Here is a 27391-nt window from a genome sequence, read left to right on the forward strand (position 1 = left end):
GGAAAAGGGAAGAGCGAGCGCGGCTGTGTTGGGGGGAGCATTGCGGCCCCTCGGCCAATCTCCCCGCAGAGGGAGGCTGGAGCAGGAGGTAGTGACCTCATAAAAGGACTTCATCCATCACTGTGAGGGATGGAGAGAGGGGCTGGCTCAACTGCGAGGCCTCGGAGGGCAGGGGTCACTTGGGGGGGGGCTCCAGCCCCCGCCACCGGTCACCGTCCTGCCTCGGGAGAGTGGAGCGAGGAGTGAGGCCGAATAGGGGCCGGAGCGAGACAGAAGATGAATCCAAGGTGCGGGGGCACGGCCGAGAGGAGGGCAATGGGCAGAGGTGGATGATGATGGTATTTGTTAAGCGCTTACTATGTGCAAAGCACTGTTCTAAGCGCTGGGGGGGGATACGAGGTGATCAGGTTGTCCCGCGTGGGGCTCACAGTCTTCATCCCCATTTTACAGACGAGGTCACTGAGGCTCCGACAAGGGGAAGGGACAGTTTGGGAGGAGGGGGATTGGGCAAGAGGAAGGGACAGTTTGAGAGGAGGGGGATTGGGCAAGAGGATGGGACAGTTTGAGAGGAGGGGGATCGGAGAAGCAGCGTGGCTCAGTGGAAAGAGCACGGGCTTTGGAGTCAGATCATGGGTTCGAATGCCGACTCCGCCACATGTCTGCTGTGTGGGCAAGTCACTTTTAACTTTCTAATAATAATGGCATTTATTAAGCGCTTACTATGTGCAAAGCACCGTTCTAAGCACTGGGGAGGTTACAAGGTGATCAGGTTGTCCCACCGGGGGGCTCACAGTCTTCAACCCCATTTGACAGATGAGGGAACTGAGGCACGGAGAAGCGAAGTGACTTGCCCAAAGTCACACAGCTGACATTTGGCAGAGCGGGGATTTGAACCCATGACCTCTGACTCCAAAGCCCGGACTCTTTCCACTGAGCCACACTGCTTCTAGACTGTGAGCCCACTGTTGGGTAGGGACCATCTGTATGTGTTGCCGACTTGTACTTCCCAAGCGCGTAGTGCAGTGCTCTGCACACAGTAAGCGCTCAATAAATACGATTGATTGATTGATTGATTGTGGGAGGTTAGAAGCTTGTCAAGAGGTTTTACCTCCCAGAAAACCTTAGTTTTTATGTGGTGCTTACTGAGTGGCCTCAAGTTACCTCATCTGTAAAATGGGATTAGGACCGTGAGCCCCCCCATGGGACAACCTGATCACCCTGTATCCTCCCCAGCGCTTAGAACAGTGCTTTGCACATAGTAAGCGCCTAACAAATGCCAATTATTATTATTAATTATTATCAGGGAAGAGGAAGGGACAGTTCAAAATGGAGGAGCGGCCTGTCGGGGTGGGAGTGGTGGGGCAGAGGGTCGATGCCAGAATGGGTAAGTGATGGGCAGGAAAGAAGACAAGTGAGATAACGAGGGCCGGGGCCCATCTCCCGGCTTCCCGGTGGCATCGAGTCTGCCTCGATTCCCGCTAGCTGCAGTGAAAAGGGAGTTGTGGGGGGGTCAATAAGCGGGACTTTCAATCAATCAATTGTATTTATTGAGCACTTACTGTGTGCAGAGCACTACTCAGCGTGGCTCAGTGGGAAAAGCCTGGGCTTTGGAGTCAGGGGTCATGGGTTCAAATCCTGGCTCCACCACTTGTCAGCTGTGTGACACTGGGCAAGTCACTTAACTTCTCCGTGCCTCAGTTCCCTCATCTGGAAAATGGGGATTGACTGTGAGCCCCCCCGTGGGGCAACCTCATCACCTTGTATCTCCCCCAGCGCTTAGAACAGTGCTTGGCACATAGTAAGCGCTTAATAAATGTCGTTATTATCAAATCCCGGCTCCCCCACTAGGCAGCTGTGTGACTTTGGGCAAGTCACTTCACTTCTCCGTGCCTCAGTCCCCTCATCTGTAAAATGGGGATGAAGACAGTGAGCCCCCCCTGATCACTTTGTAACCTCCCCAGCACTTAGAACAGTGCTTTGCACATAGTAAGCGCTTAATAAATGCCATTATTATTATTATTACTAAGAGCTTAGCACTTTAGACTGTGAGCCCACTGTGGGGTAGGGACCGTCTCTATATGTTGCCAACTTGGACTTCCCAAGCGCTTAGCACAGTGCCCTGCACACAGTAAGCGCTCAATAAATACGATTGATGGATTGATTGATTGATCGGCGGGGGAGACTGAGGCCCGCCTCACGTGGGGCCCGCCGGGGTCACGTGGCGAGGGACCGGCCGCCGCCACACGTGTGGAGGGGGGAAGGGAAAGGGGCCACCCAAGATGGCCGCCTGCGCGTCCGCTCTGCTGACGTCACTTCCGGGGCGGTGTGACGGGCGGGCCGGCCAGCCAATGGCGGCGCGCGGGAGCCCTGGCGTCACGGCGGGTTGCCGGGCAGCGGCGGGCGGGACTTAGCGGGGGCAGCCAATGGGCTAGCGGGGGCGGGCTCGGCCGCCCTATAAGTTGTCGAGAGGCGGGCCCTCCGCCCTAGTTCCCAGGAACATGTCTGCGAGTCAAGAATCGCGGTGAGTAGCCGGGCTGGACGGCGAGGGCGGGGGGGAAAGGACCGAGCGGGGCAAAACCATTTAGGGCCCGGTGGGAGGGGGGGGACGGAGGATTGGGCGCGACTACTATGCGTCCCGGCGGGAAACTAAATTTTCAGGGGTCCTTCGTCGGGCGGAGTTGCATCGGGATGAAACCCCGCGGGATGCGGGGACGGAAGGCCGGTGGGGGGGGGGAGTCATAAACCGACGCGGCCATTTCGCCGGGCGGCGGTGGAGTGGGGGAGGCCGGGGGAAAGGCCGCCCGTCGGGTATTGACCCATTTCCCGGACTGTCTGGTCCGATTTGAGTGGGAGGGGAGCGGCGCCGTCGGCGGGCGAACAGGTCCATCTTGCGGCGCGGGCGGGGCCGGGGGGGAGGAGAGCGAGATGCGGATGGATCGTTCCATTATTTTCCCGGGGCGGGCTGAACCACTGGCCCCGGCCGGGGAAGGGCGATGGATTGTTCCAGGTGTGGGCGTCGAGCACATGCCGGCCCCCTCCATCATCAATCGCCATTTCCTCCGCGTTGTGCAACCCCTATCCCCCCCCGCCCCGCCCCCGGCCCGGGCGGCGCATTGTGCGAGAGGCCGCCACCGCCCGCGGCCTCCCACATCCGGGCTCTTGCGCCTCGACGGAGGGCGGGGGGCGGTGGAGCGCGCTGTGACGTGCAGGAGCGGGCGTCGCGGCCAATCGGGGCGACGGGTGGGAGGGACTTCCGGCGCGTGCACGCCGGGCGGCACGTGGGAGGGGGCGCGCGCGCGCGCCCGTCCCACATCCGGGCCTCCTGGGCCCGTCGAGGGGAGGGGGCCCGGCGCCATTGTGGGGCTGGAGGGAGCCATTTTGGGCCGGCCTCACCCGGCCGGCCAATGACCCGCGCGGACGGCCAGCTCTTTCTCTCACCCCCCCTGCCGCTAGGGGGCGCCTCCCGCGGTGGCGGCGGCTCCCCCCCCCCCCGCTAGGGGGCGCCTCCCGCGGTGGCCGTCGCCCCCTAGCGGAAGCCCCGGGGACTGACAGGCCCTTCCTGTCCCTTCTCCTTGTCCCCGCAGATCCCGAGACAATGGCCCCGACGGAATGGAACCCGACGGCGTCATCGAGGTCAGACCCTGGACCGGTCACTCATAACTATGGGATTTGGATGGGATTTGTTAGACTGTGAGCCCCCCGTTGGGTAGGGGCCGTCTCCCTGTGTTGCCAACTTGGACTTCCCAAGCGCTTAGTACAGTGCTCTGCACAGAGTAAGCGCTCAATAAATACGACTGATTGATTAAGCGCTCACTCTGTGCCAAGCACCGTTCCAAGCCCTGGGGGGATGCAGGGCCATCAGGCTGTCCCCCGTGGGGCTCCCAGTCTTCATCCCCGTTTCCCAGATGAGGGAACTGAGGCACAGAGAAGTTAAGTGAACCCACTGTTGGGTCGGGACTGTCTCTATGTGTTGCCAACTTGGACTTCCCAAGCACTGTTCTAAGCCCTGGGGGGATACAAGGCGATCAGGCTGTCCCACATGGGGCTCCCAGTCTTCATCCCCATTTCCCAGATGAGGGAACTGAGGCACAGAGAAGTTAAGTGAGCCCACTGTTGGGTCGGGACCGTCTCTATATGTTGCCGACTTGGACTTCCCAAGCGCTTAGTACAGTGCTCTGCACACAGTAAGCACTCAGTAAATACGATTAAGTGCTCACTCTGTGCCAAGCACTGTTCTAAGCCCTGGGGGGATACAAGGCGATCAGGTTGTCCCACGTGGGGCTCACAGTCTTTATCCCCATTTCCCAGATGAGGGAACTGAGGCACAGAGAAGTTGTGAGCCCACTTTTGGGTAGGGACTGTCTGTATATGTTGCCAACTTGTGCTTCCCAAGCGCTTAGTACAGTGCTCTGCACACAGTAAGCGCTCAATAAGTACGATTGATTAAGTGCTCAATCTGTGCCAAGCACTGGTCTAAGCCCTGGGGGGATACAGGGCGATCAAGTTGTCCCACATGGGGCTCCCAGTCTTCATCCCCATTTTCCAGATGAGGGAACTGAGGCCCAGAGAAGTTAAGTGGCTTGCCCAAAGCCACACAGCTGACAGTCGGCGGAGCGGGGATTTGAACCCGTGACCTCTGACTCTAAAGCCCAGGCTCTTCCCATTGAGCCAAGCTGCTTCTCTTTTATTCATTCGTATTTATTGAGGGCTTACTGTGTGCAGAGCACTGGACTAAGCGCTTGGGAAGTACAAGTTGGCAACATATAGAGACAGTCCCTACCCAACAGTGCACTCACAGTCTAGACCTGAGGGAGGTCTATGCCTCCCACAGACCACCGACCCTCCCCCTTAGAGTCTACCCTCCTTCAGGGAGGGGATCTTGCTTATTATCTCCATTGTACTGTGCTCTCACCAAGCATTTAGCACAGTGGCCAGCATCTAATAAGCACATGGATGGTAATAATGACGATAATAATGGAATTTGTGAAGTGCTTACTATGTGCTAAGCGCTGGGGGGGGGGGACAAGGTGATCAGGTTATCCCACGTGGGGCTCACGCTCTTCATCCCCAAATAAGCACACAGAAGGTAATAATGGCATTTGTGAAGTGCTTACTATGTGCAAAGCACTGTTCTAAGCGCTGGTGGGGGGTACAAGGTGATCAGGTTGTCCCATGTGGGGCTCACAGTCTTCATCCCCAAATAAGCACACAGAAGATAATAATGGCATTTGTGAAGCACTTACTATGTGCAAAACACCGTTCTAAGCGCTGGTGGGGGGTACAAGGTGATCAGGTTGTCCCACGTGGGGCTCACACTCTTCATCCCCAAATAAGCACGCAGAAGGTAATAATGGCATTTGTGAAGCACCTACTATGTGCAAAGCATCATTCGAAGCGCTGGTGGGGGGTACAAGGTGATCATCAGCATTATCAATCGTATTTATTGAGCGCATACTATGTGCAGAGCACTGTACTAAGCGCTTGGGAAGTACAAATTGGCAACATATAGAGATCAGGTTGTCCCATGTGGGGCTCACAGTCTTCATCCCCAAATAAGCACACAGAAGGTAATAATGGCATTTGTGAAGCGCTTACTATGTGCAAAGCACCGTTCTAAGCGCTGGTGGGGGGGGTACAAGGTGATCAGGTTGTCCCACGTGGGGCTCAGTCTTCATCCCCATTTTACAGATGAGGGAACTGAGGCACAAGGAAGTTAAGTGACTCGCCCAGAGTCACAGCTGACAAGTGGCAGAGCCAGGATTAGAATCCATGATCTCTGACTCCCAAGCCCAAGCTTTTTCCACCGAGCCAGGCTGTTTCTCTCCAACGGCAGATGCTGTTGGTGGATCGTGGTGGCCCCTTGGGGGGTGTTGGTAATCCCGCGGGTCCTCAGTTCTGACACCCCCTGCCATCCCAGGTGGCTTAGGAGCTTGGCTCAGTGGAAAGGGCGCGGGCTTGGGAGTCACGGTTCATGGGTTCAAATCCCGGCTCCGCCAACTACGTGACTATGTGTAGGATTAAAGCTGTGAGGCCGCCCCACCTTGGGACAACCTGATCACCTTGTAACCTCCCCAGCGCTTAGAACAGTGCTTAACACATAGTAAGCACTTAACAAATACCATCATTGTTGTTATTATTATTATTATTAGATGTCCCAGGCACCCCCCCAACAATGGGAACATTAGCCTTAGTGACTGCAAAGGAGGCCAGCCTGGCTTTAGCTCTTGAAAGGCCCTTCTGGCTTGCCTGTGGGCAGGGCTTTGGTTGCGGTCCCCCCTCAGAAAGGGGGTACTGCCTAACCGCAACCACTTTGGTGGGGGCCCGTCACACTGACTGCCGTCCTCCCCTCTGACCCCGATCCGCAGAGCAACTGGAACGAGATCGTGGATAGTTTCGACGACATGAATTTGTCCGAGTCTCTGCTCCGCGGCATCTACGCCTATGGTTTCGAGAAGCCCTCTGCCATCCAGCAGCGAGCCATTCTTCCTTGTATCAAGGGTGAGCCCCGGTCACCACTGTTGTCTCCCCTGAAGCCCCGAGGCGTCCCCCCCCAAGTGTCTTAGCCAAACCCCACAGTGCTCATAGGTGTCATCTCCCACAGTAACATACGTGAAGGGATGAGAGCTTCTGGTTCTGTTGTTTTTAGGACGCTCCCTGCACTGTGAGCCCTTGGTAAATATCATCATCATCAATCGTACTTATTGAGCGCTTACTGTGTGCAGAGCACTGTACTAAGTACTTGGGAAGTACAAATTGGCAACATATAGAGACAGTCCCTACCCAGCAGTGGGCTCACGGTCTAAAATGACACAGATTGGTTCTTCCTCCCCCCCGTCACTGGGTAGAGAGGCACCTGGTTGGTGGTGCCAGTCTTATATCAGGCGGGGGCAGAGCAGCCCAGTCCCTGTTCATCCCAGCACGATGCCCTGGGTAGTGGCCGCAGCTGGTTCATGCCTCGGACACATCGAAGCCCTGTTCTGTCTGTGTGCACACACGGACGCACAATCACACTTCTTGTTGTCTGGCGAGTCTTGTCGCACGATTGGCTCTCGACTGCAGGCGCATCGCGAACATTTTCCCAAGCGCTCAGTACAGTTCTCTGCGCACAGCACTGAATTAATCGACTAACATCCCCATCGATCCCCCTGGCCCGGTCAAGCTCTCAATCCCCTCCTCACCCGGGTCCCCGCTCTGCGGCCACCAGGTTACGACGTGATCGCCCAGGCCCAGTCTGGGACCGGAAAGACCGCGACCTTCGCCATCTCCATCCTGCAGCAGATCGAACTGGACCTCAAGGCCACTCAGGCCCTCGTCCTGGCGCCCACCCGAGAGCTGGCCCAACAGGTGGGTCCGGGGGGGGCCGGCGGGGGTCTCCCCTGCGAGGCGGAGGCGCAGGTCGGTCGGGAAAGGGAGCGGGGAGCCGTCCCAGTGGCTACCCCGCGGCCAGGTGGGTATTGGGCAGCCCGTCTCCCATCCCCTTTCCGCCTTCCCCGTCGCTGGGTAAAGAGGCACCTGTTCGGTGGTGCCGATCTTAGATCAGACGGGGACAGAGCAACCCAGTCCCTGTTCATCCCAGCCCGATGCCCGGGAAGTGGCCGCAGCTGGTTCATGCCTCGGACACACGGGGCCTGGATTCCCCCCTCCAAAAAAAAAAAAACAAACCCCAGCAGGGAAAGGAGCCCAGGAAGTCGCCTGATCCATCCCAGCTCCGGACTATCCGGAGCCCGGGGAGGAACCCACGGGGGCCTGGGTGACCGGGCAGCAGCTGCCGGTCGGTCCTTTCTTGGCACGGCGGCAGCGATGCTCCCGAGCGAGGCGAGGGTGGCCAGGTGAGCAGCAGGCGCGAGGAAGGGCGCCGAGGCTGGTGGGGTCCACCCAGGCCCCCGCTACCCCTTCCCTCCCTTCCCTCAGGCCAGAGCTTCAACCCTCCGGCCCAGGTGGCCGGGTCGGCCGGGGGACGCCGTCCCTGGCCCTTCCTTCACCCCGTCCCTACCCAAAAACTCCAATCTCTTGCGTGACAGGCCACCCCCTGTGACCCCTGTCACCCTAGTGTGGCGAGCGCCAGCCGGGCCCCAGAGGAGGGGGGCGACGGGAGGGGCGGGCGTGCCCTCTCCAGCATCGCCCTTCGTGTCTCCTTGGCACAGATCCAGAAAGTGGTGATGGCCCTTGGTGACTACATGGGGGCCTCCTGCCACGCCTGCATCGGGGGCACCAATGTGCGCGCCGAGGTCCAGAAGCTGCAGATGGAAGCGCCGCACATCATCGTGGGGACACCCGGACGCGTCTTCGACATGCTCAACCGCCGCTACCTGTGTGAGCCGCGTTTCCCCGCCCCTCTTCCCCCCGCCCGTGGCTGCTCTGTGATGATCCCCCATGCGTGTCATCTGAGCCCGGAGGCCCCCTCCCACCCGGACCCCGGGGGCGTTCTGCCCCCGGGGCCGTCGGCGGGGCTGGGGGCTTTCGGGCACGTGATCAGACCCGTGAGCGCTGAGGAGAGCTACCTCCGCCCCCCAAGCCTTTCCGTCTGTCCTCCCGTCCGTTCCGACGCCGCCAAGCTGACCCTTCCACGCCCTCCCTTCCCCCGCAGCCCCCAAGTACATCAAGATGTTCGTGCTGGACGAGGCCGATGAGATGTTGAGCCGTGGCTTCAAGGACCAGATCTACGACATCTTCCAGAAGCTGAGCGGCAACACCCAGGTGAGGGGGTCGGGGGGCGGTCCCCCTGGGGAGGAGTTGCCGGAGAGGGGGTCCGTGCCCCCAAAGGCCCGGCCTCACCGGGGTGGGGGTCTCCTCCCTCCCGCTGCAGGTGGTGCTGCTGTCGGCCACCATGCCCTCGGACGTGCTGGAGGTCACCAAGAAGTTCATGCGGGACCCGATCCGCATCCTGGTGAAGAAGGAGGAGCTGACCCTGGAGGGTATCCGCCAGTTCTACATCAACGTGGAGCGTGAGGTGGGTCCCCGTCGTCGCTACCTCGCGACCCGCGGGCGGCTCCGGCCGGCAGATTTGAGAGCCCTCCTCCTCCTCCTCTCCCCCCCAGGAGTGGAAGCTGGACACTCTTTGTGACCTGTACGAGACGCTCACCATCACCCAGGCCGTCATCTTCATCAACACCCGCCGGAAGGTGGACTGGCTGACGGAGAAGATGCACGCCCGGGACTTCACCGTCTCCGCCATGGTGAGCCGTTGCTCCCCTGCCCCCCCCCTTTCCCTCCTCCTTCTTCCGACCCTCGACCCCCAACTCAGCCGCTTCCTTCCCCCCTCGCTTCTCCCAGCACGGCGACATGGACCAAAAGGAGCGAGACGTGATCATGCGGGAGTTCCGCTCAGGCTCCAGTCGGGTGCTCATCACCACCGACCTGCTGGTCAGTGCCGGGCGGGGGGATGCGGGGAGACGGGACCCCCGGGGAGGATCGGGTGGGGGCCAAGGAGATTCCCTCTCCTAGGGGCCGCGCGGTGCCCCTCCTGGAACGTAGCTCCTTGGCAGAGCAGCGAGCGGGCTCACGGGGGACGGGGCCTGATCCTCGCCCCTTCCGGCCATCCACGCCGCCACACGCCGCCTCGGCCCGTGCCGACCCCAATCCTTCCACGGGTGCTGACCACCCCCCTTCCTCCCCTTCTCCAGGCGAGAGGCATCGACGTGCAGCAGGTGTCCCTGGTCATCAACTACGACTTGCCCACCAACCGGGAGAACTACATCCACAGGTGAGCGAGTGGGATGAGCCCCGGCCCCCCCATCTTCCAGCCCCGGCCCCCCGTCCCTAACGCCCCCCGACCTTCTCTCTCTCTCCCTCGCAGAATCGGCCGCGGGGGCCGCTTCGGCCGCAAAGGCGTCGCCATCAACATGGTGACGGAGGAGGACAAGCGGACCCTGCGCGACATCGAGACCTTCTACAACACCTCCATCGAGGAGATGCCTCTCAACGTGGCCGACCTGATCTGAGGCCCCGGCCTGCCCCCCGCCCGCCCGCCGATGCCCGAGGGGCCGCGTGGCCCGAGATCCACCAGGCTGGCAGCCGGGCGACAGCGGGAGGGAAGGAGGGAGGAAGACAAGGGGCCAGCGGAGGCGTGAAGGGAGGTGGGGACCTTTGTCAACTTTTTTTTTTTTTTTTTTTTGACTTTGAATAAAATGTCACTTTTTGAGGCAAAAAAGAAGGAAGCACGAAAGCTTCGAACCCTTTGATTTGGGCGGGCCCCTTCTGCCCCAGGCGCCGACCCCCCCCCCCCCCCAGCAGAAACACTAAGACCACCCTTTAGCCCGTTCATCACATTGTCCACCCTCCCATTCCCGGACCAAAAACGAACCCTCCCCCCCCACCGAGGCAGTGGTTGTGGGGGGAGGGTTGCCCCCAGCCCCCGCCCCAATCCGGCTCCCACCCCCCTGGGGGGGTAGAGGGGAGAGGACACGGCCATTTTTACGTTGTTTTGTATAGTATTTATTGATCCAGGAAAAAAAAAAAAGGAGGGAAGCAGAAAAATTCTGAATAAAATGTCTTGGAAACTGCCTGTTGGGTCTCTCATTTCTGACCCCCACCCTTCCTCTCCTCTCTTCCTCCCCCCAGGCCCTTTTCCCCTCTCCCAAGACCCCAAGGCAGGCTTCTTCATCCCCTTAAGGCCCAAGGTGAAGGGTGTGACTGACTTAGGCTCAAGACTCGTGATCCTCCGGTGGTGGTGGTGGGTTTTGAAAGGAGGAAGTGCCACTTTGGGGGGTCGTCAGGTTTCCCCCCCCCCAACCTGGGCTGCTGCCCTGTCAGCTGCTCCTGAGTCACTGCCCATGCGAGGGACAGAGGTGGCTGAGTCAGGGGGGCGGGGGATGGAGTTGGTTGGGACAGGAGAGGTTTCGTTTCCGCAAATATCCAAAAGTGGAACTAGGGTTGGGGGGGGAAATTGGGAGCTACTGGGCGGCCGTTGGGAGCGGATCGGGCAGACGGAGCCGGGCAGCCCGAGGAGAAGGAAGGCGGCGGCCGTCCACCCGCCCTGCACCTCACCACTTCCCCGAACATGCGGCCATCCCCGGCCTTCCTGCTCTGGGGGGCTGCGCTGGTCCTGGGGCTGCCGGCAGGTACCTACTGGGGGGTCGGGGGGCTGCCGGAGGGAGGCCTGCCCTGGGAGGACCACATAATAATAATGAGGATGGCATTTATTAAGCGCTTCCTATGTGCCAAGCACTGTTCTAAGCGCTGCGGAGGTTACAAGGTGATCGGTGAGCCCCCTTTTAGACTGTGAGCCCATTATTAAGCGCTTACTATGTGCCAAGCACTGTTCTAAGCGCTGTGGAGGTTACAAGGTGATCAGTGAGCCCCCTTTTAGAGTGTGAGCCCATTATTAAGCGCTTACTACGTGCAAAGCACTGTTCTAAGCGCTGCGGAGGTTACAAGGTGATCAGTGAGCCCCCCTTTAGACTGTGAGCCCATTATTAAGCGCTTACTATGTGCAAAGCACTGTTCTAAGCGCTGCGGAGGTTACAAGGTGATCAGTGAGCCCCCTTTTAGAGTGTGAGCCCATTATTAAGCGCTTACTACGTGCAAAGCACTGTTCTAAGTGCTGCGGAGGTTACAAGGTGATCAGTGAGCCCCCCTTTAGACTGTGAGCCCATTACTAAGCGCTTACTACGTGCAAAGCACTGTTCTAAGCGCTGCGGAGGTTACAAGGTGATCGGTGAGCCCCCTTTTAGACTGTGAGCCCATTATTAAGCGCTTACTATGTGCAAAGCACTGTTCTAAGCGCTGCAGAGGTTACAAGGTGATCAGGGAGCCCCCTTTTAGACTGTGGGCCCATTATTAAGCGCTTACTATGTGCAAAGCACTGTTCTAAGCGCTGCAGAGGTTACAAGGTGATCGGTGAGCCCCCTTTTAGGCTGTGAGCCCATTATTAAGCGCTTACTACGTGCAAAGCACTGTTCTAAGCGCTGCAGAGGTTACAAGGTGATCAGGGAGCCCCCTTTTAGACTGTGAGCCCACTGTTGGGGAGGGACCGTCTCTATATGCTGCCAGCTTGTACTTCCCAAGCGCTTAGTCCAGTGCTCTGCACACAGTAAGCGCTCAATAAATTCGATTGATCAGGTTGTCCCACAGGGGGGCTCACGGTCTTGATGCCCATTTTACAGATGAGGGAACTGAGGCCCAGAGAAGTGAAGTGACTTGCCCAAAGTCAGCTGACAAGTGGCGGAGCTGGGATTTGAACCCGTGACCTCTGGCTCCAAAGCCCGGGCTCTTTCCACTGAGCCACGTCTGGGGCTGGGGGGCCGGGGTGAGGAGCGGAGAGGGTGGCAGGGATGGGGAGGAAGGAGGGAGGGACCTCTCCGTGGGGCTGACGCTTCCCCTTCCCTTTCCCTTTCCCCTTCCCCTTCCCCCTCCCAGCCCGGGGCTCCCAGTGCGGGGCCAACTGTCCCCACAAAAAGTCAGCCACCCTGCTGCCGTCCTTCACCGTGACGCCCACTGCGACCAGCAGCCCCGCCGCCACCACGCACCACCGCACCACCAGCCACGGGACCACCACTAGTCATGGGACCACCACCGGCCACCGGACCACGAGTCACAGGACCAGCGCGCTTCACACCACCACCGGCCACCGGACCACCACCGACCACCAGAGCACCAGCCACGGGACTACCACTAGTCACGGGACCAGCACGCCTCGCAAAACCACCACCAGCCACCCAACCACCACCAGCCACGGGACTACCACTAGTCACGGGACCAGCACGCCTCCCAAAACCACCACCACCAGCCACCCAACCACCAGTCACCGGACCGCTCCTACCACCGGCCACAGCACGGCCACCGCTCCCGGCCCCACCGCCAGCCCCGTCACCCGGCCCGGGCCGCCCCCGCCCCCGCCGAGCCCCGGGGAGGCTGTGGGCGACTACGCCGTCCTCAACGGTTCCCGGCCCTGCCTGCGCCTTCGGGCCGAGATCCGGCTCTGGGTCCTGTACCAGGCCCAGGAAGATGGGGAGGTGCAGAGTGTGGGGGCGAGGGTGGGGGGGCCGTGCCGAGGCGGGGGAGCTGGGGGGGTGGGCAGGGATGGGCTGAGGCGGTTAATGAGGAAGGGAAGGGGTAGGGTGGTGCGGTGAAAGGCGGGGCCTAAACCTAACCTAACCCTCACCCTCTCTCCCAACTTCCCCCTCCGGTCCAACTGGGCCTGCTGGGCCTCCCTCCTCCCCGTCCCTGTCCGTCTAATCCTCTGCCCCTGTGCCCTGCACCCCCTCCACCCTCCCCCTCCCTCCGGGTGCCCCCCGTTGGGCGGCCCACCAGCTCTGGGGCAGCATGGTCCTGCCACCCAACAGCACGAAGGTGTCGGGCAGCTGTGCGGAGGGCCGCAGCAACTTGGAACTTTCCTTCCCCCAAGGGAAGCTGGGCTTTGGCTTCCGCCAGGTAGGAGACCCCTCCTCGTCCCCTTCCCCTCCCGGGATCCCCACTCCCCTCCACCCTCCCACAGCGGGATGAGCCGTGCGCCACGTGGGCGACCCCCACTCCCCTCCACCCTCAAGCGGGATGAGCCGTGTGCCACGTGGGCTTCCCCCGGCCTCCCCGATTCATTCGTTCAGTCGTATTTATTGAGCGCTCACTGTGTGCGGGGCACTGTACCGAGCGCTCGGGCAGCCCAAGTTACCCCTCACTCCCTTCTGCCCTCCCTTGACTCCGTGACTTTTCCCCGCCGCTCGGCTCTGCCCCGCTACAGGACCCCAGCCAGGGGACCGTATACCTGAACAACACTCAAGTCCACCTGCAAGTGGCCTTTCCCCGTAGCAGCAGTACGTACCCGCCGGGTACCCGGACCCCTGGGGTGGCGAGGGGGCAAAAGGGGTGGGGAGTCCGGACCCCCACGGGGTGAGAGGTGGGGCCCCCAAGGGGGAGGGGGGTGCAGCATCCAGGCCCCCGGGGGGGGACAAGGATGGGGAGGGATGGTGGGAGCGGCGTCCGGACCCCCGTTGAGCCTAAGCCCGCCCCCCTGGCTGGCCACCTTCAGCCTGGGATTTTAGGGTCCGCAACGACTCCCTGCGAGCCCTGGAGGCCCCGACGGGCCGCAGCTTCCTCTGCAGCAACGCCAGCCTGGGCCTGAGCACCACCCTTGGCCTCCATCTCCTCTCCCTGCAGCTTCAGGCTGCCCAGCTGCCCCCCTCGGGGGCCTTCGGCAAAGGTCGGCCCCCTCCCTCACCCACCTCTGTTCCCCATTCCCTCCTGACCATTCCCCCCCCCACCCCCACGGCCCCCTGCTCTGGCTCTTGGGAGGTCTTGTGTCAATCGGAGCTATTTATGGAGCGCTGGCCGTGTGCGGAGCACTGGGCTGAGCGCTTGGGAGAGTCCCGTACAACAGACGTGGTAGGCAACCACCACTGGTCACGGAACAACCACCGGTCACGGCCCCACCACTAGCCGTGGGACGGCCCCCGCCCCCACCGAGCCCCAGGGAGGCCGGGGGCGACTACACCGTCCTCAACGGCTGGTCATCAGTGTCCCGGGCCGGCCGGCCCCCCCTTCGCGCTCCGGCCTCTGGCCTTCCCCGGCCAGGGGTCTGGCGGTGGTCTCAAGGCCCTACTGAGAGCTCACCTCCTCCAGGAGGCCTTCCCAGACTGAGCCCCTTCCTTCCTCTCCCCGTCCCCCTCTCCATCCCCCCATCTTACCTCCTTCCCTTCCCCACAGCACCTGTATATACGTATATATGTTTGTACATATTTGTTACTCTATTTATTTTACTTGTACATATCTATTCTATACTTTGTTAGTATGTTTGGTTTTGTTCTCTGTCTCCCCCTTTTAGACTGTGAGCCCACTGTTGAGTAGGGACTGTCTCTATGCGTTGCTATGTGTTGCTTAGTACAGTGCTCTGCACACAGTAAGCGCTCAATAAATACGATTGATGATGATCATCATCATCATCATCTGGATACAGGGGGGTTTCCGTCTGCCCCATTCCCCCCGCATCGTGGCCAAGTGGATAGAACCCGGGGCCTGGGATTAGGAAGGACCTGGGTTCTAATCCCAGCCCCTCCTTTTGTCTGCTGGGTGACCTTAAAGTCACTTCACTTCTCTGGGCCTCAGGTCCCTCATCTGTTACGGGGATTAAGACTGCTAGCCCCACGTGGGACAGGGACTGTGCCCAACCTTATTAATAATAATAATAATAATGGCATTTATTAAGCGCTTACTACGTGCAAAGCACTGTTCTAAGCGCTGGGGAGGTTACAAGGTGATCAGGTTGTCCCACATGGGGGGCTCGCAGTCTTAATCCCCATTTTCCAGATGAGGGAACTGAGGCCCAGAGAAGTGAAGTGACTGGCCCAAAGTCACACAGCTGCCAATTGGCAGGGACGGGATTTGAACCCATGACCTCTGACTCCAAAGCTTTTCCACTGAGCCACGCCGCTTCTCGTTACCCCAGTGCTTAGAACAGTGCTTGACCTGCGGTAAACATTTAACGAATAGCATCATCATTACTATCGATCACAGGCCCCTGAGGGCAGGGCCTGTTTCCGTTCCTACCTTTTCTGGTAGGGTGGGTCTCCGAAGACTGCTCCTCCTCCTCATCGATCGTAGTTATTGAGCGCTTACTGTGTGCAGAGCACTGGACTAAGCGCTTGGGAAGGACAAATTGGCAACATATAGAGACAGTCCCTACCCAACAGTGGGCTCACAGTCTAAAAGACCCCCCCCGCCGCCCCCATCTCTCTCTCCCACCTCCCCGCAGCTGTGTCCTGCCCCGGGGACGGCAGTTCCCTGGTGCCACTCGTGGTGGGCCTGATCCTGCTGGCCCTCATCCTCCTCGCCCTCGTCGCCTTCTGCGTCTACCGCCGCAGCCGGACGGCCAGCTACCAGCCCCTGTGAGCCACAGCCGCCCCTCGCCCAGCCCCGGCCCTCCTTCCTCCCCCGGCCGGAGCGGCAGATGCCACCCCGGGGAAGGGGCGCGGGCTTTATTGGGAATCCGGGGCTGAGACCACCTCCCCCCCGCCTTGTCCGGGCAGGGCCGGAGGGGCACCTGCTCCCCCACTCTACCCTGCACGATTAAAAACTGTGACTCTGTACGTTGTGATCGCCCTGCTTTGGCTGAGACCCTCAAAGCCCGGGGTTGGGGGGGGAGGGCGGGCCGGGCAGCCTGGCACCCCCGTCTCGGCGGGCTCCTATCAGCTCAGTCCTGCAGCGCCCGGCTCGGAGCTTCGTGGATCGTCCTTTTAGACGGTGAGCCCACTGTTGGGTAGGGACCGTCTCTATATGTTGCCAATTTGTACTTCCCAAGCGCTTAGTCCAGTGCTCTGCCCATAGTAAGCGCTCAATAAATACGATTGATGATGATGATCGTCCAAGCCGCCCGCTCTCCTCCTCTTCCTTCCCCAGTCTGCGCCGGGAATCGGGAATCGGAATCGGCATCTACACCGAGTGTAGACTCGGTGACGTCTCGCCCCTGGACGGCGGGCCGCCCGCCGGGTAGTCCGACGTGCCCTTGCCCAGCTGAAAGTGGCCCATCCACTCGGCTGCCCCAAACCCACAGCCCATCCTCATGTCCCAGAACGCCGAGGAGCGCGCCTTATAATAATAATGGCATTTATTAAGCGCTTACTATGTGCAAAGCACTGTTCTAAGCGCCTTAGCCCAGAGCTGGTGCTCTGGTGGACCCCAGATTCAAGATGGCCACGGGTACGGCCTTCCACTTGGGCCTCCCGGGGGCCGGCATCTTGGATGCCCCCCTACACCAGGACTTCCTCTTCCTCCTCCTCCTCGTTTTCCGGGGGCAACTGTCGGGGGTCCCGCGGGGTCTGTCGCCGAGGGCGCGGGAGGACCAGAGGAGGGAGAAGCGGAGGGCGCGGCCGGGAGCCCGATGGTGATGGCAGGTGGCCCGAGGGCGATGGAAGGCCGCCTGGCGAGGACGGTTCCACTCCCACTGGCAGTAAATAATAATAATAGTGATGGCATTTGTTAAGCGCTTACTATGTGCAAAGCACTGCTCTAAGCGCTGGGGAGGATACAACTGATTCATTCATTCAATCGTATTTATTGAGCGCTTACTGAGTGCAGAGCACTGGACTAAGCGCTTGGGAAGTACGAGTTGGCAACCTATAGAGACGGTCCCTACCCAACAGCGGGCTCACAGTCTAGAAGGGGGAGAGGTTGTCCCACGTGGGGCTCCCAGTCTTCATCATGAGGTAACTGAGGCCCAGAGAATAATAATAATAATAATAATGGCATTTATTAAGCGCTTACTATGTGCAAAGCACTGTTCTAAGCGCTGGGTGGGGGATACAAGGTGATCAGGCTGTCCCGCAGGGGGCTCACACTTTTAATCCCCATTTTGCAGATGAGGTAACTGAGGCCCAGGGAATAATAATAATAACAATGGCATTTATTAAGCGCTTACTATGTGCAAAGCACTGTTCTACGCGCTGGGGGGGATACAAGGTGATCAGGTTGTCCCGCAGGGGGCCCACACTTTTAATCCCCATTTTGTAGATGAGGTAACTGAGGCCCAGGGAATAATAATAATAACAATGGCATTTATTAAGCGCTTACTATGTACAAAGCACTGTTCTAAGCGCTGGGGGGGGGATACAAGGTGATCAGGTTGTCCCGCATGGGGCCCACACTTTTAATCCCCATTTTGCAGATGAGGTAACTGAGGCCTAGGGAATAATAATAATAACAATGGCATTTATTAAGCGCTTACTATGTGCAAAGCACTGTTCTAAGCGCTGGGTGGGGGATACAAGGTGATCAGGCTGTCCTGCAGGGGGCTCACACTTTTAATCCCCATTTTGCAGATGAGGTAACTGAGGCCCAGGGAATAGTAATAATAACAATGGCATTTATTAAGCGCTTACTATGTGCAAAGCACTGTTCTAAGCGCTGGGTGGGGGATACAAGGTGATCAGGCTGTCCTGCAGGGGGCTCACACTTTTAATCCCCATTTTGCAGATGAGGTAACTGAGGCCCAGAGAATAATAATAATAACAATGGTATTTGTTAAGCGCTTACTATGTGCAAAGCACTGTTCTAAGCGCTGGAGGGGGGGGATACAAGGTGATCAGGTTGTCCCGCAGGGGGCTCACAGTTTTAATACCCATTTTGCAGATGAGGTGACTGAGGCCCAGGGAAGTGAAGTGACTCGCCCAAAGTCACACAGCTGACAAGTGGCGGAGTCGGGATTAGAACCCATGACCTCTGACTCCAAAGCCCGCCACGGTCCCTGGTCTCAGGACCACCACTGAGGCCCCGCCTCGCCTTCCTCAAACGAGACAGGGCCTCAGTTACCTCATCTGTAAAGTGGGGATTTAGACTGTGAGCCCACTGTTGGGGAGGGACCGTCTCTAGATGTTGCCAACTTGTGCTTCCCAAGCGCTTAGTACAGTGCTCTGCACCCAGTAAGCGCTCAATCAATACGATTGATTGATTGATTGATTGACAAAAGGGGGTCCTCAAGGTAGAAGAAGACAAGATGGCGTCGTAGCGCGGTCAGACCCGCTTAGGGCGCCTGCGCGACCTCCATCTCCCGCCTCCGTCCGCGCGGCCAATGAGGAGCGGGAAGTGTCAGCGCGCAGGCGCGGTGGGGGAGCCCGCGAGAGAAGAGGTGGGCGCTAAAAAGGGGGGCGGCACGCATGCGCAGTGGCCGAGCGGGCGGGGTTGAGGATGGCGCGAAAGGAAAGCGGCGCATGCGTACGACCAGAAATGGCGGTCCCGGAAGGGCGAGACGAGTGGCAGCCGCAATCAGCAAGATGGCCGCCGAGGGGGACGAGCCGCTCAAGCGGTTGCTGGTGCCCTTCCTTCTTCCCGAGGAATGTTACGACCAATTCTTCCTGAACTGGGACCTGCTGCACGGTAGGGCGCGTCCCGTTTCTGGCGCAGCTTCCTTCCCGCCCTCCCGCGTCCCACGGGGGGCGGCTCGGGGACGGGAGAACGAGTCGAGTCACCCCCGTGGCGGCCGCCATGACAGTTGAGGGCGGAAGCCGCTCTGGCTTCGCCATGTTGGTGACGGGCGGAAGTGCGGTGGAGGGCGCCATCATTGTGAAGGGCAGAAAAAAACCCGCCTTAGCCTTCGTCCGCCAGGCCTAGTTATTCAGCTCTTAATTAACTAATGATAGCATTTGATAAGGGCTTACTATGTGCAAAGCACTGTTCTAAGCGCTGGGGAGGGGAAACAAGCTAATGAGGTTGCCCCATGTGGGGCTCACAGTCTTCATCCCCATTTTCCAGATGAGGGAACTGAGGCTCAGTGAAGTGACTTGCCCAAGGTCACACAGCAGACTTGTGGTGGAGTCGGGATTCGAACCCGCAACCTCTGACTCCAAAGCCCGGGCTCTTTCCACTGAGCCATACTGTGTGCAGAGCACTGTACTAAGCGCTTGGGAGAGGTCAGTAAAACTGACAACACATTCCTTACCCACGGCGAGTTTCCATCGTTGTGATGAAATGTCTGTCAGGATACTTCCCAAGCGCTTAGTACAGTGCTCTGCAATCAATCAATCAATCAATCGTATTTATTGAGCGCTTACTGTGTGCAGAGCACTGGACTAAGCGCTTGGGAAGTACAAGTTGGCAACATAGAGAGACCGTCCCTACCCAACAGCGGGCTCACAGTCTAAAAGGGGGAGACAGAGAACAAAACCAAACATACTAACAAAATCATCATCATCATCGTCAATCGTATTTATTGAGCGCTTACTATGTGCAGAGCACTGTACTAAGCGCTTGGGAAGTACAAATTGGCAACATATAGAGACAGTCCTATCCTATCCTATCTCATCCTATCCCGTCTGGACTACTGCACCAGCCTTCTCTCTGATCTCCCATCCTCGTGTCTCTCTCCACTTCAATCCATACTTCATACTGCTGCCCGGATTATCTTTGTCCAGAAACGCTCTGGGCATATTACTCCCCTCCTCAAAAACCTCCAATGGCTACCAATCAAGCTGCGCATCAGGCAGAAACTCCTCACCCTGGGCTTCAAGGCTGGCCATCCATCCCCTCGCCCCCTCCTACCTCCCCTCCCTTCTGTCCTTCTCCAGCCCAGCCCGCACCCTCCGCTCCTCCGCCGCTAATCTCCTCACCGTTAGGCCTCGTTCTCGCCTGTCCCGCCGTCGACCCCCGGCCCACGTCCTCCCCCTGGCCTGGAATGCCCTCTCTCCCAAAATCCGCCAAGCTGGCTCTCTTCCTCCCTTCAAGGCCCTGCTGAGAGCTCACCTCCTCCAGGAGGCCTTCCCACACTGAGCCCCTTCTTTCCTCTCCCCCTCGTCCCCCTCTCCATCCCCCCATCTTACCTCCTTCCCTTCCCCACAGCACCTGTATAGATGTATATATGGTTGTACATATTTATTACTCTATTTATTTATTTATTTATTTTACTTGTACATTTCTATCCTATTTATTTTATTTTTTTAGTATGTTTGGCTTTGTTCTCTGCCTCCCCCTTTTAGACTGTGAGCCCACTGTTGGGTAGGGACTGTCTCTATGTGTTGCCAATTTGTACTTCCCAAGCGCTTAGTACAGTGCTCTGCACATAGTAAGCGCTCAATAAATATGATTGATTGATTGATTGATTGACAGTCCCTACCCAACAGCGGGCTCACAGTCTAAAAGGGGGAGACAGAGAACAAAACCAAACATACTAACAAAATAAAATAAATAGAATAGATATGTACAAGTAAGATAAATAGAGTAATAAATATGTGCAAACATATATCCATATATACAGGTGCTGTGGGGAAGGGAAGGAGGTAAGACGTGGGGGATGAAGAGGGGGACGAGGGGGAGAAGAAGGAGGGGGCTCAGTCTGGGAAGGCCTCAGCAGAACTGAGCTCCCTCCGCCCCCTCCCCACAGCACCTGTATATATGTATATATGTTTGTCTATTAGTATATCTAATATATCTATTACTCTATTTACTTATTTTACTTGTACATATTTACTCTATTTTGTTAATACGTTTGGTTTTGTTCTCTGTCTCCCCCTTCTAGACTGTGAGCCCGCTGTTGGGTAGGGACCGTCTGTATAGGTTGCCAACCTGTACTTCCTAAGCGCTTAGTACAGTGCTCTGCACACAGTAAGCGCTCAATAAATACGATTGAATGAATGAATGAATGAACGAATGAAGCAGCGTGGCTCAGTGGAAAGAGCCCGGGCTTTGGAGTCAGAGGTCATGGCTTCAAATCCCGGCCCCACCAATTGTCAGCTGTGTGACTTTGGGCAAGTCACTTCTCTGAGCCTCAGTTCCCTCATCTGTAAAGTGGGGATTAAGAGTGTGAGCCCCCCGTGGGACAACCTGATCACCTTGTAACCTCCTCAGCGCTTAGAACAGTGCTTTGCACATGTAAGCGCTTAAGAAATGCCATTATTATTATTATTACAGACAGACACATTCCCTTCCCATAACGAACATTTGATTCTAATCCCCACTGGAACCCAAATGGTGTTAGGAAATACTTTTTTCATTAAACACCTCTTCAGGAAGCAGTGTGATTTAGTCGATAGAACCCGGGTTTGGTAGTCCGAAGGACCTGGGTTCTAATCCCACCACCGCCACTCGTCTTAAGTATGACCTTGGGCAAGTCACTTCATTTCTCCACGCTTCTGTTATCTGTGAAATGGGGATTAAGACCGTGAGTTCCATGTGGAACAGAGACTGTGTCCAGCCTGATTAGCTTGTATCCACCCCAGTGCTTAGTACAGGGTGTGGCACATAATAAGTGCTTAACAGGTACCGCAAGAAAAATCACAGTGCTAAACTCCTGAGGGAGACGGTGTGGTCTGGTGGAAAGAGCCTGGGCCTAATCGCTGGGAAACCGGGGTTCTAGTCTCAACCCTGTTTCCTTGCTGTTTGACCTCTGGCAAATTCATTCATTCCTTCGTTCAATCGTATTTATTGAGCGCTTACTGTGTGTAGAGCACTGTACTAAGCACTTGGGAAGTACAAGTCGGTAACACTTAATCGTATTTATTGAGGGCTTACTGTGTGCAGAGCACTGTACTAAGCGCTTGGGAAGTCCAAGTTGGCAACATATAGAGACGGTCCCTACCCAACAGTAGGCTTACAGTCTAGAAGGTGGAAACAGAACAAAAGCAAACATATTAACAAAATAAAATAAATAGAATAGATATGTACAAGTAAAATAAATAGAGTAATAAATCTGTACAAACATATATACAGGTGCTGTGGGGAAGGGAAGGAGGCAAGATGAGGGGATGGGGGGGTGAGGGGGAGAGGAAGGAGGGGGCTCAGTCTGGGAAGGCCTCCTGGAGGAGGTGAGCTCTCAGTAGGGCCTTGAAGGGAATCACTTAACCTCTCTGGACTTCAGGCTCCCCCTTTGTAAAATGGGGATAAAATACCTATTTTCACTCTCTCTTAGACCCCCTCAAAGGACAGGGACCGAGTCTGCCCTGATTGTCCGGTATCTAACAACACAGTAATAACATCAACCTACTCCCTGTATCTCGATCTCGTCTATCTCACCGCTCACCTCTGGCCCGGAACTTCCCCTTCCCCTTCCCATCCGACATTTCACCCCCGCGCACCTTCAAACCCTCCTAAAATCCCACCTCTTCCAAGAGGCCTTCCCCGATTAAGCCCTCGTTTTCTCCTCCCCGCCTTCCCCCGTGTGTGTCACCTAGAGAGGCAGTGTGGCAGTTCCCTCGTCTATAAAATGGGGACTAAGACTGTGAGCCCCACCTTGTATCTACCCCGGCGCTTAGAACAGTGCTTGGCCCATAGTAAGGGCTTAACGAATCATCATCATCATCATCAATCGTATTTATTGAGCGCTTACTATGTGCAGAGTGCCATCATTATTATTGGGAAGCACCGCGGCTCAGTGGAAAGAGCCCGGGCTTTGGAGTCAGAGTTCATGGGTTCAAATCCCGGCTCTGCCAACGGTCAGCTGTGTGACTTTGGGCAAGTCTCTTCACTTCTCTGTGCCTCAGTTCCCTCATCTGTAAAGTGGGGATGAAGACTGTGAGCCCCCCCGTGGGACAACCTGATCACCTTGTAACCTCCCCAGCGCTTAGAACAGTGCTTTGCACATAGTAAGCGCCTAATAAATGCCATCATTATTATTATTAGTGGATAGAACCTGGGCCCGGGATTCAGAAGGATGGGTGTTCTCATCCCGGCTTGCCACGTGTCTGCTGTGTAACTTCTCTGTGCTTCAGTGACCTCGTCTGTAAAATGGGGACGAAGAGTGTGAGTCCTCCGTGGGACAGGGACTGTGTCCAACGTGATCAACTTATATAATACTAATAATGGCATTTATTAAGCGCTTACTATGTGCAAAGCACTGTTCTAAGCGCTGGGGAGTTTACAGGGTGATCAGGTTGTCCCATGGGGGGCTCACAGTCTTCATCCCCATTTTACAGACGAGGGAACTGAGGCCCAGAGAAGGGAAGTGACTTGCCCAAAGTCACACAGTTGACAGAGCTGGGATTTGAACCCATGACCTCTGACTCTCTTCCTCCCTTCAAGGCCCTGCTGAGAGCTCACCTCCTCCAGGAGGCCTTCCCAGACTGAGCCCCTTCCTTCCTCTCCCCCTCATCCCCCTCTCCATCCCCCCATCTTACCTCCTTCCCTTCCCCACAGCACCTGTATATCAATCAATCGTATTTATTGAGCGCTTACTATGTGCAGAGCACTGTACTAAGCGCTTAGTACTTAGTACTGTACTAAGCTGTATACATGTATATATGGTTGTACATATTTATTACTCTATTTATTTATTTATTTATTTTACTTGTACATATCTATCGTATTTATTTTATTTTGTTGGTATGTTTGGTTTTGTTCTCCGTCTCCCCCTTTTAGACTGTGAGCCCACTGTTGGGTAGGGACCGTCTCTATGTGTTGCCAATTTGTACTTCCCAAGCGCTTCGTACAGTGCTCTGCACATAGTAAGCGCTCAATAAATACGATTGATGATGATGATGACGACTCCAAAGCCCGTGCTCTTTCCAGTGAGCCACGCTGCTTGTCCAATGTTCCCCAGTGTTTAGAACAGTGCTTGGCACGGAGTAAGCACTTAAATAAATACCGTAATAATAGTCGGGGAGAGCCCGGCTGAAATTTCCCTTCCTCTCTTCTCTCACCTGAGTCCCCTGCCTCAAGATCCTCCTCAGCAAAAGTTTGGGGCTCGCGATCGTCGCTGGATCCCTCCTGGGTACGTGAGGGAGCGGGATGACGCCTTCGTGGCCTGGGGGAGGTGGGGAGAGGGGCACAACCTGAAATGAACGGAGGGGACGACGGGATGTCTCGTTGCCGTCCTTCTCCCCCTCCGCAGTGAAGCTGCCGCAAGTGTTTAAGATCCTGGGTGCGAAGAGCGCGGAGGGGTTGAGCTTCAAATCCGTGCTCCTGGAGCTGGTAGCCCTGACGGGCACCATGGCCTACAGCGTAATCCACGGCTTCCCCTTCAGGTGAGCGGCACGGGCAGGCAGCGCGGCCCGACGGAACGAGCCCGGGAGCCGGCCGGCGGACCCGGGCTTTCATCCCACTTCTGCCAGTCGCTTGCTGGGTCACCCCGGGCAAGTCGTTTGACCTCTCTGGGCCTCAGGTTCCCCAACGAAAAATGGCAATTGAATCCCCGTTCTCCCTCCTCCTTAGACTGGGAGCCCGATGTGGGTCAGTGACCTGACTGGCTTGGATCTGCCCCAGCCCTTAGAACAGCATCTGACACCTACTAAGCGCTTAAAAATGCCATTTCAAAGAGGAAAAAAGAAAAGCCAGGTGGCGTGGCGAGGGGGAAGAATTTCTGGGGGCCGGCCGGTGGAGTGGGACCAGGGGTTTGTTGTTTGTTGTATTGTGATGATGATGGCATTTATTAAGCGCTTACTACATGCACAGCACTGTTCTAAGCTCTGGGGAGGATACAAGGTGATCAGGGTGTCCCACGGGGGGCTCACAATCTTAACCCCCATTTTACAGATGAGGCCTAGAGAAGTTAAGTGACTTGCCCAAAGCCACACAGCTGACAATTGGCGAAGCTGGGATTCGAACTCATGACGCCTGACTCCAAAGCCTGCGCTCTTTCCACCGAGCCACGCTGTCGTTTCCCAAGGGCTTAGTCCGGTGCTCTGCGCACAGTAAGCACTCAGTAAATTGATTGAGTGAATGAATGATCCCCAGTCCGTACTTTTGGGGTCGGAGGAGAACCGAGCCGTGGGGGCCAAATCTCCTGCCCCTCTGGGGCGCCGTCACCCAGCATGGCTCTCCTTTCTGCGTGGTCTGAAACCGGGGATGGGGGCCAGTGTGCCAGTCTGAAGATGCCCTAGACCACGTCTCGGGGCAGTGGGCTCACGGTAAACCGCTTGGAGGTCTGGTAATCCCAGGGGTCAGGGTGGACAGGCAGATTTCGGGGGCCATTTGCCCCTAGAGACTGGAAGCTCACTGTGGGCAGGGCACGTGTCCGCCGACTTTGTTATAATGGACTCTCCCAAGCCCTTCGTTCAGTGCCCTACGCCCATCAAGCGCTCAATAAATATGGTTGACTGACTAAAATCTTTCGTTGACCCTCTGCCCTGGTTCCTCAGCGCCTGGGGCGAAGCCTTGTTCCTGATGGTGCAGACCGTCCTCATCTGCTTCCTGATCCTCCATTACCGGCGACAGAGCCTGCGAGGTGACTGCCCGCCGTCCACCCTGTCCGAGGGAACGGTGCGGACGGGGCGGGGGGCTCCTCCGCGCCAGTCGGATGGAGCCTTCTCCGGGGGTGGGGGTGGAGGGTCAAGCTTTCGGAAGGTGGGGTGGAGAGGCTGCAGCAAGAGGGATTGAGGGGAGACTTAAAGCTTAGCCCGGGAGAAGACCCGGTGTTGGGAAGAGGCCAGTTGGGGCTGGGGTAGAGGGAGGAATAGGGACACTGTGTGACGGAAAGGACAGGGTGTTTGTAGGTCTGTGGCTGTTTTTGCCTGTACGTGTGTGAAATCCAGGCCCGTTGTCCCTTTCCCTGTCCACCCCCCAGGGACCATCTTCTTGGTCACGTACGCCCTGGCCGTGGCCCTGTTGCTGTCCCCTGTCATGCCTCCAGCCATGATCACCTGCTTGCAAGCCTGCAACATGCCCACCGTGGTCGTGGGGAAGGTGAGCTGGGGGGCCGGGTCAGACCAGAGGCATGGACGGACCGAGCCTGTGTCTGTGTGTCCCCCTTTTAGACTGTGAGCCCACTGTTGGGTAGGGACTGTCTCTATATGTCGCCAGTTTGTACTTCCCAAGCGCTTAGTACAGTGCTCTGCACATAGTAAGTGCTCAATAAATACGATTGATGATGGTGATGATGTGCGCGCGCCCCCGGCAGCTCTTGCAGGCCTCCACCAATTACCGCAACGGCCACACCGGCCAGCTCTCGGCCGTCACCGTCTTCTTGCTGTTCGGGGGGTCCCTCGCCCGGATCTTCACGTCCATCCAGGTGAGGGGCGGCCGGGGGGGGGGAGGCCGGGGGAGGAAGGGGGCCGTCGGTCCCCACCCCCCGTGGAGGGCCGGGCGCTGGGCTCCTCCCTGACGCCCCTCCCCTGCCGTCCGGCAGGAGACGTCCGACCCTCTGATGGCGCTGACCTTCGTCGTCGCCTCCTTGTGCAACGGGCTGATCGCCGGCCAGGTCCTCTACTATTGGAAGGCCGGGCCCCCCCAGAAGCGGAAGAAGAAGAAGAAGCACCAGTAGGGCCCCCCCGCCCCGAGCTTGTCAATCAACCAATCAGCCCCTCCGGCTCCCCGACCTCCCCTGGCTCCGAGGGACCACCTGGCCGGGGCGGGGGGCGGCTAGTCCCCCGTCTCCGCCCCTCCCCGCCCGCTCCGGGCCACCGCTGGACCACCCGTTGCCCCCTCCAGGGGCTTCTGGGACCCCCCCATCATCATCATCAATCGTATTTATTGAGCGATTACTGTGTGCAGAGCACTGTACTAAGCGCTTGGGAAGTACAAGTTCCACCCTCCCCATCCTTTGCTGTCAACTGAGCCAAATCCTCCCAACCCGCCCGCCATACGCACCTTCCTCATCGCGAGCCCTGGGGGGAGGGTCCACCCCCTCCGGGTGAGGGGGCCACTTTTTTTTTTTAAAATTAAAGGGGGATTTTCCTTCCCCTGCTGCCTCCGTCTCTCTCACGCCAGCTTTGGTGAGGGGAGGCTGGGCCTTCACCAGGGTTGGGATCTTGGTAGAGCGGAGGCCTCCGGACTATCGCGAAGGGAGACGTGAAGCTGGGGGGCCGGGCTGGCCCTCTCCGGTGGCCCCCTCCCCACGGTTTTCCAGCTGGGATGCCCAGGCTTGCCCAGACCAGACAGGAGAATGCGCAGTCGGGGCTGAAAAGACCCAAAACGGTGGGTTCGGGCCTGCTCGGTCTTGGAGGCCATTGTCCCCGCCCAGTCCTCGCCCTCCGCCTTCTCCCACAGTCCTGGGCTCTGACTTGGAAAGTTGGCAGCTTTGGGTCTAGGGCTCCCACCCCAACCC

At 57.7% G+C, this 27391-nt stretch overlaps 3 protein-coding genes and 4 non-coding genes across 8 annotated transcripts; all 7 read left to right on the top strand.

Annotated features, from left to right (window-relative positions):
• The first annotated feature begins 208 nt into the window (after positions 1–208).
• On the top strand, positions 209–10160 carry EIF4A1 (eukaryotic translation initiation factor 4A1). 2 transcript variants are annotated; one of them, XM_038768583.1, is made up of 11 exons: positions 209–287; positions 3585–3633; positions 6366–6498; positions 7205–7344; positions 8145–8313; positions 8588–8697; positions 8807–8950; positions 9039–9176; positions 9274–9363; positions 9624–9703; positions 9797–10160. In XM_038768583.1, the coding sequence occupies exons 1-11, from the start codon at positions 277–279 to the stop codon at positions 9939–9941; spliced, it is 1209 nt and encodes a 402-aa protein (XP_038624511.1). In that variant the 5' UTR covers positions 209–276; the 3' UTR covers positions 9942–10160. The 2 variants fall into 2 exon arrangements, with proteins under 2 accessions (XP_038624511.1, XP_038624510.1); XM_038768582.1 differs by lacking the exon at positions 209–287 and adding an exon at positions 2478–2521.
• LOC119947423 lies at positions 6827–6967 on the top strand. The gene has a single exon (XR_005456497.1). It is a non-coding gene; the product is annotated as a small nucleolar RNA SNORA48 (small nucleolar RNA).
• LOC119947424 lies at positions 7486–7625 on the top strand. Its single transcript, XR_005456498.1, has one exon. It is a non-coding gene; the product is annotated as a small nucleolar RNA SNORA48 (small nucleolar RNA).
• Positions 8356–8486, top strand: LOC119947426. The gene has a single exon (XR_005456499.1). It is a non-coding gene; the product is annotated as a small nucleolar RNA SNORD10 (small nucleolar RNA).
• Positions 9421–9545, top strand: LOC119947417. Its single transcript, XR_005456491.1, has one exon. It is a non-coding gene; the product is annotated as a small nucleolar RNA SNORA67 (small nucleolar RNA).
• Positions 10161–10890: 730 nt separating the features above from the next.
• CD68 (CD68 molecule) lies at positions 10891–16019 on the top strand. The gene is made up of 6 exons (XM_038768584.1): positions 10891–11060; positions 12358–12953; positions 13252–13371; positions 13679–13751; positions 13967–14137; positions 15686–16019. The coding sequence occupies exons 1-6, from the start codon at positions 11000–11002 to the stop codon at positions 15820–15822; spliced, it is 1158 nt and encodes a 385-aa protein (XP_038624512.1). The 5' UTR covers positions 10891–10999; the 3' UTR covers positions 15823–16019.
• Positions 16020–18678: 2659 nt separating this feature from the next.
• MPDU1 (mannose-P-dolichol utilization defect 1) lies at positions 18679–27025 on the top strand. Its single transcript, XM_038768664.1, has 7 exons — positions 18679–18801; positions 24056–24121; positions 24242–24374; positions 25488–25573; positions 25913–26031; positions 26246–26356; positions 26474–27025. The coding sequence occupies exons 1-7, from the start codon at positions 18699–18701 to the stop codon at positions 26606–26608; spliced, it is 753 nt and encodes a 250-aa protein (XP_038624592.1). The 5' UTR covers positions 18679–18698; the 3' UTR covers positions 26609–27025.
• The last annotated feature ends 366 nt before the right edge of the window (positions 27026–27391 follow it).

This window comes from Tachyglossus aculeatus, chromosome Y4 (genome assembly GCF_015852505.1).
Source record: "Tachyglossus aculeatus isolate mTacAcu1 chromosome Y4, mTacAcu1.pri, whole genome shotgun sequence".
Lineage (NCBI taxonomy): Eukaryota > Metazoa > Chordata > Mammalia > Monotremata > Tachyglossidae > Tachyglossus > Tachyglossus aculeatus.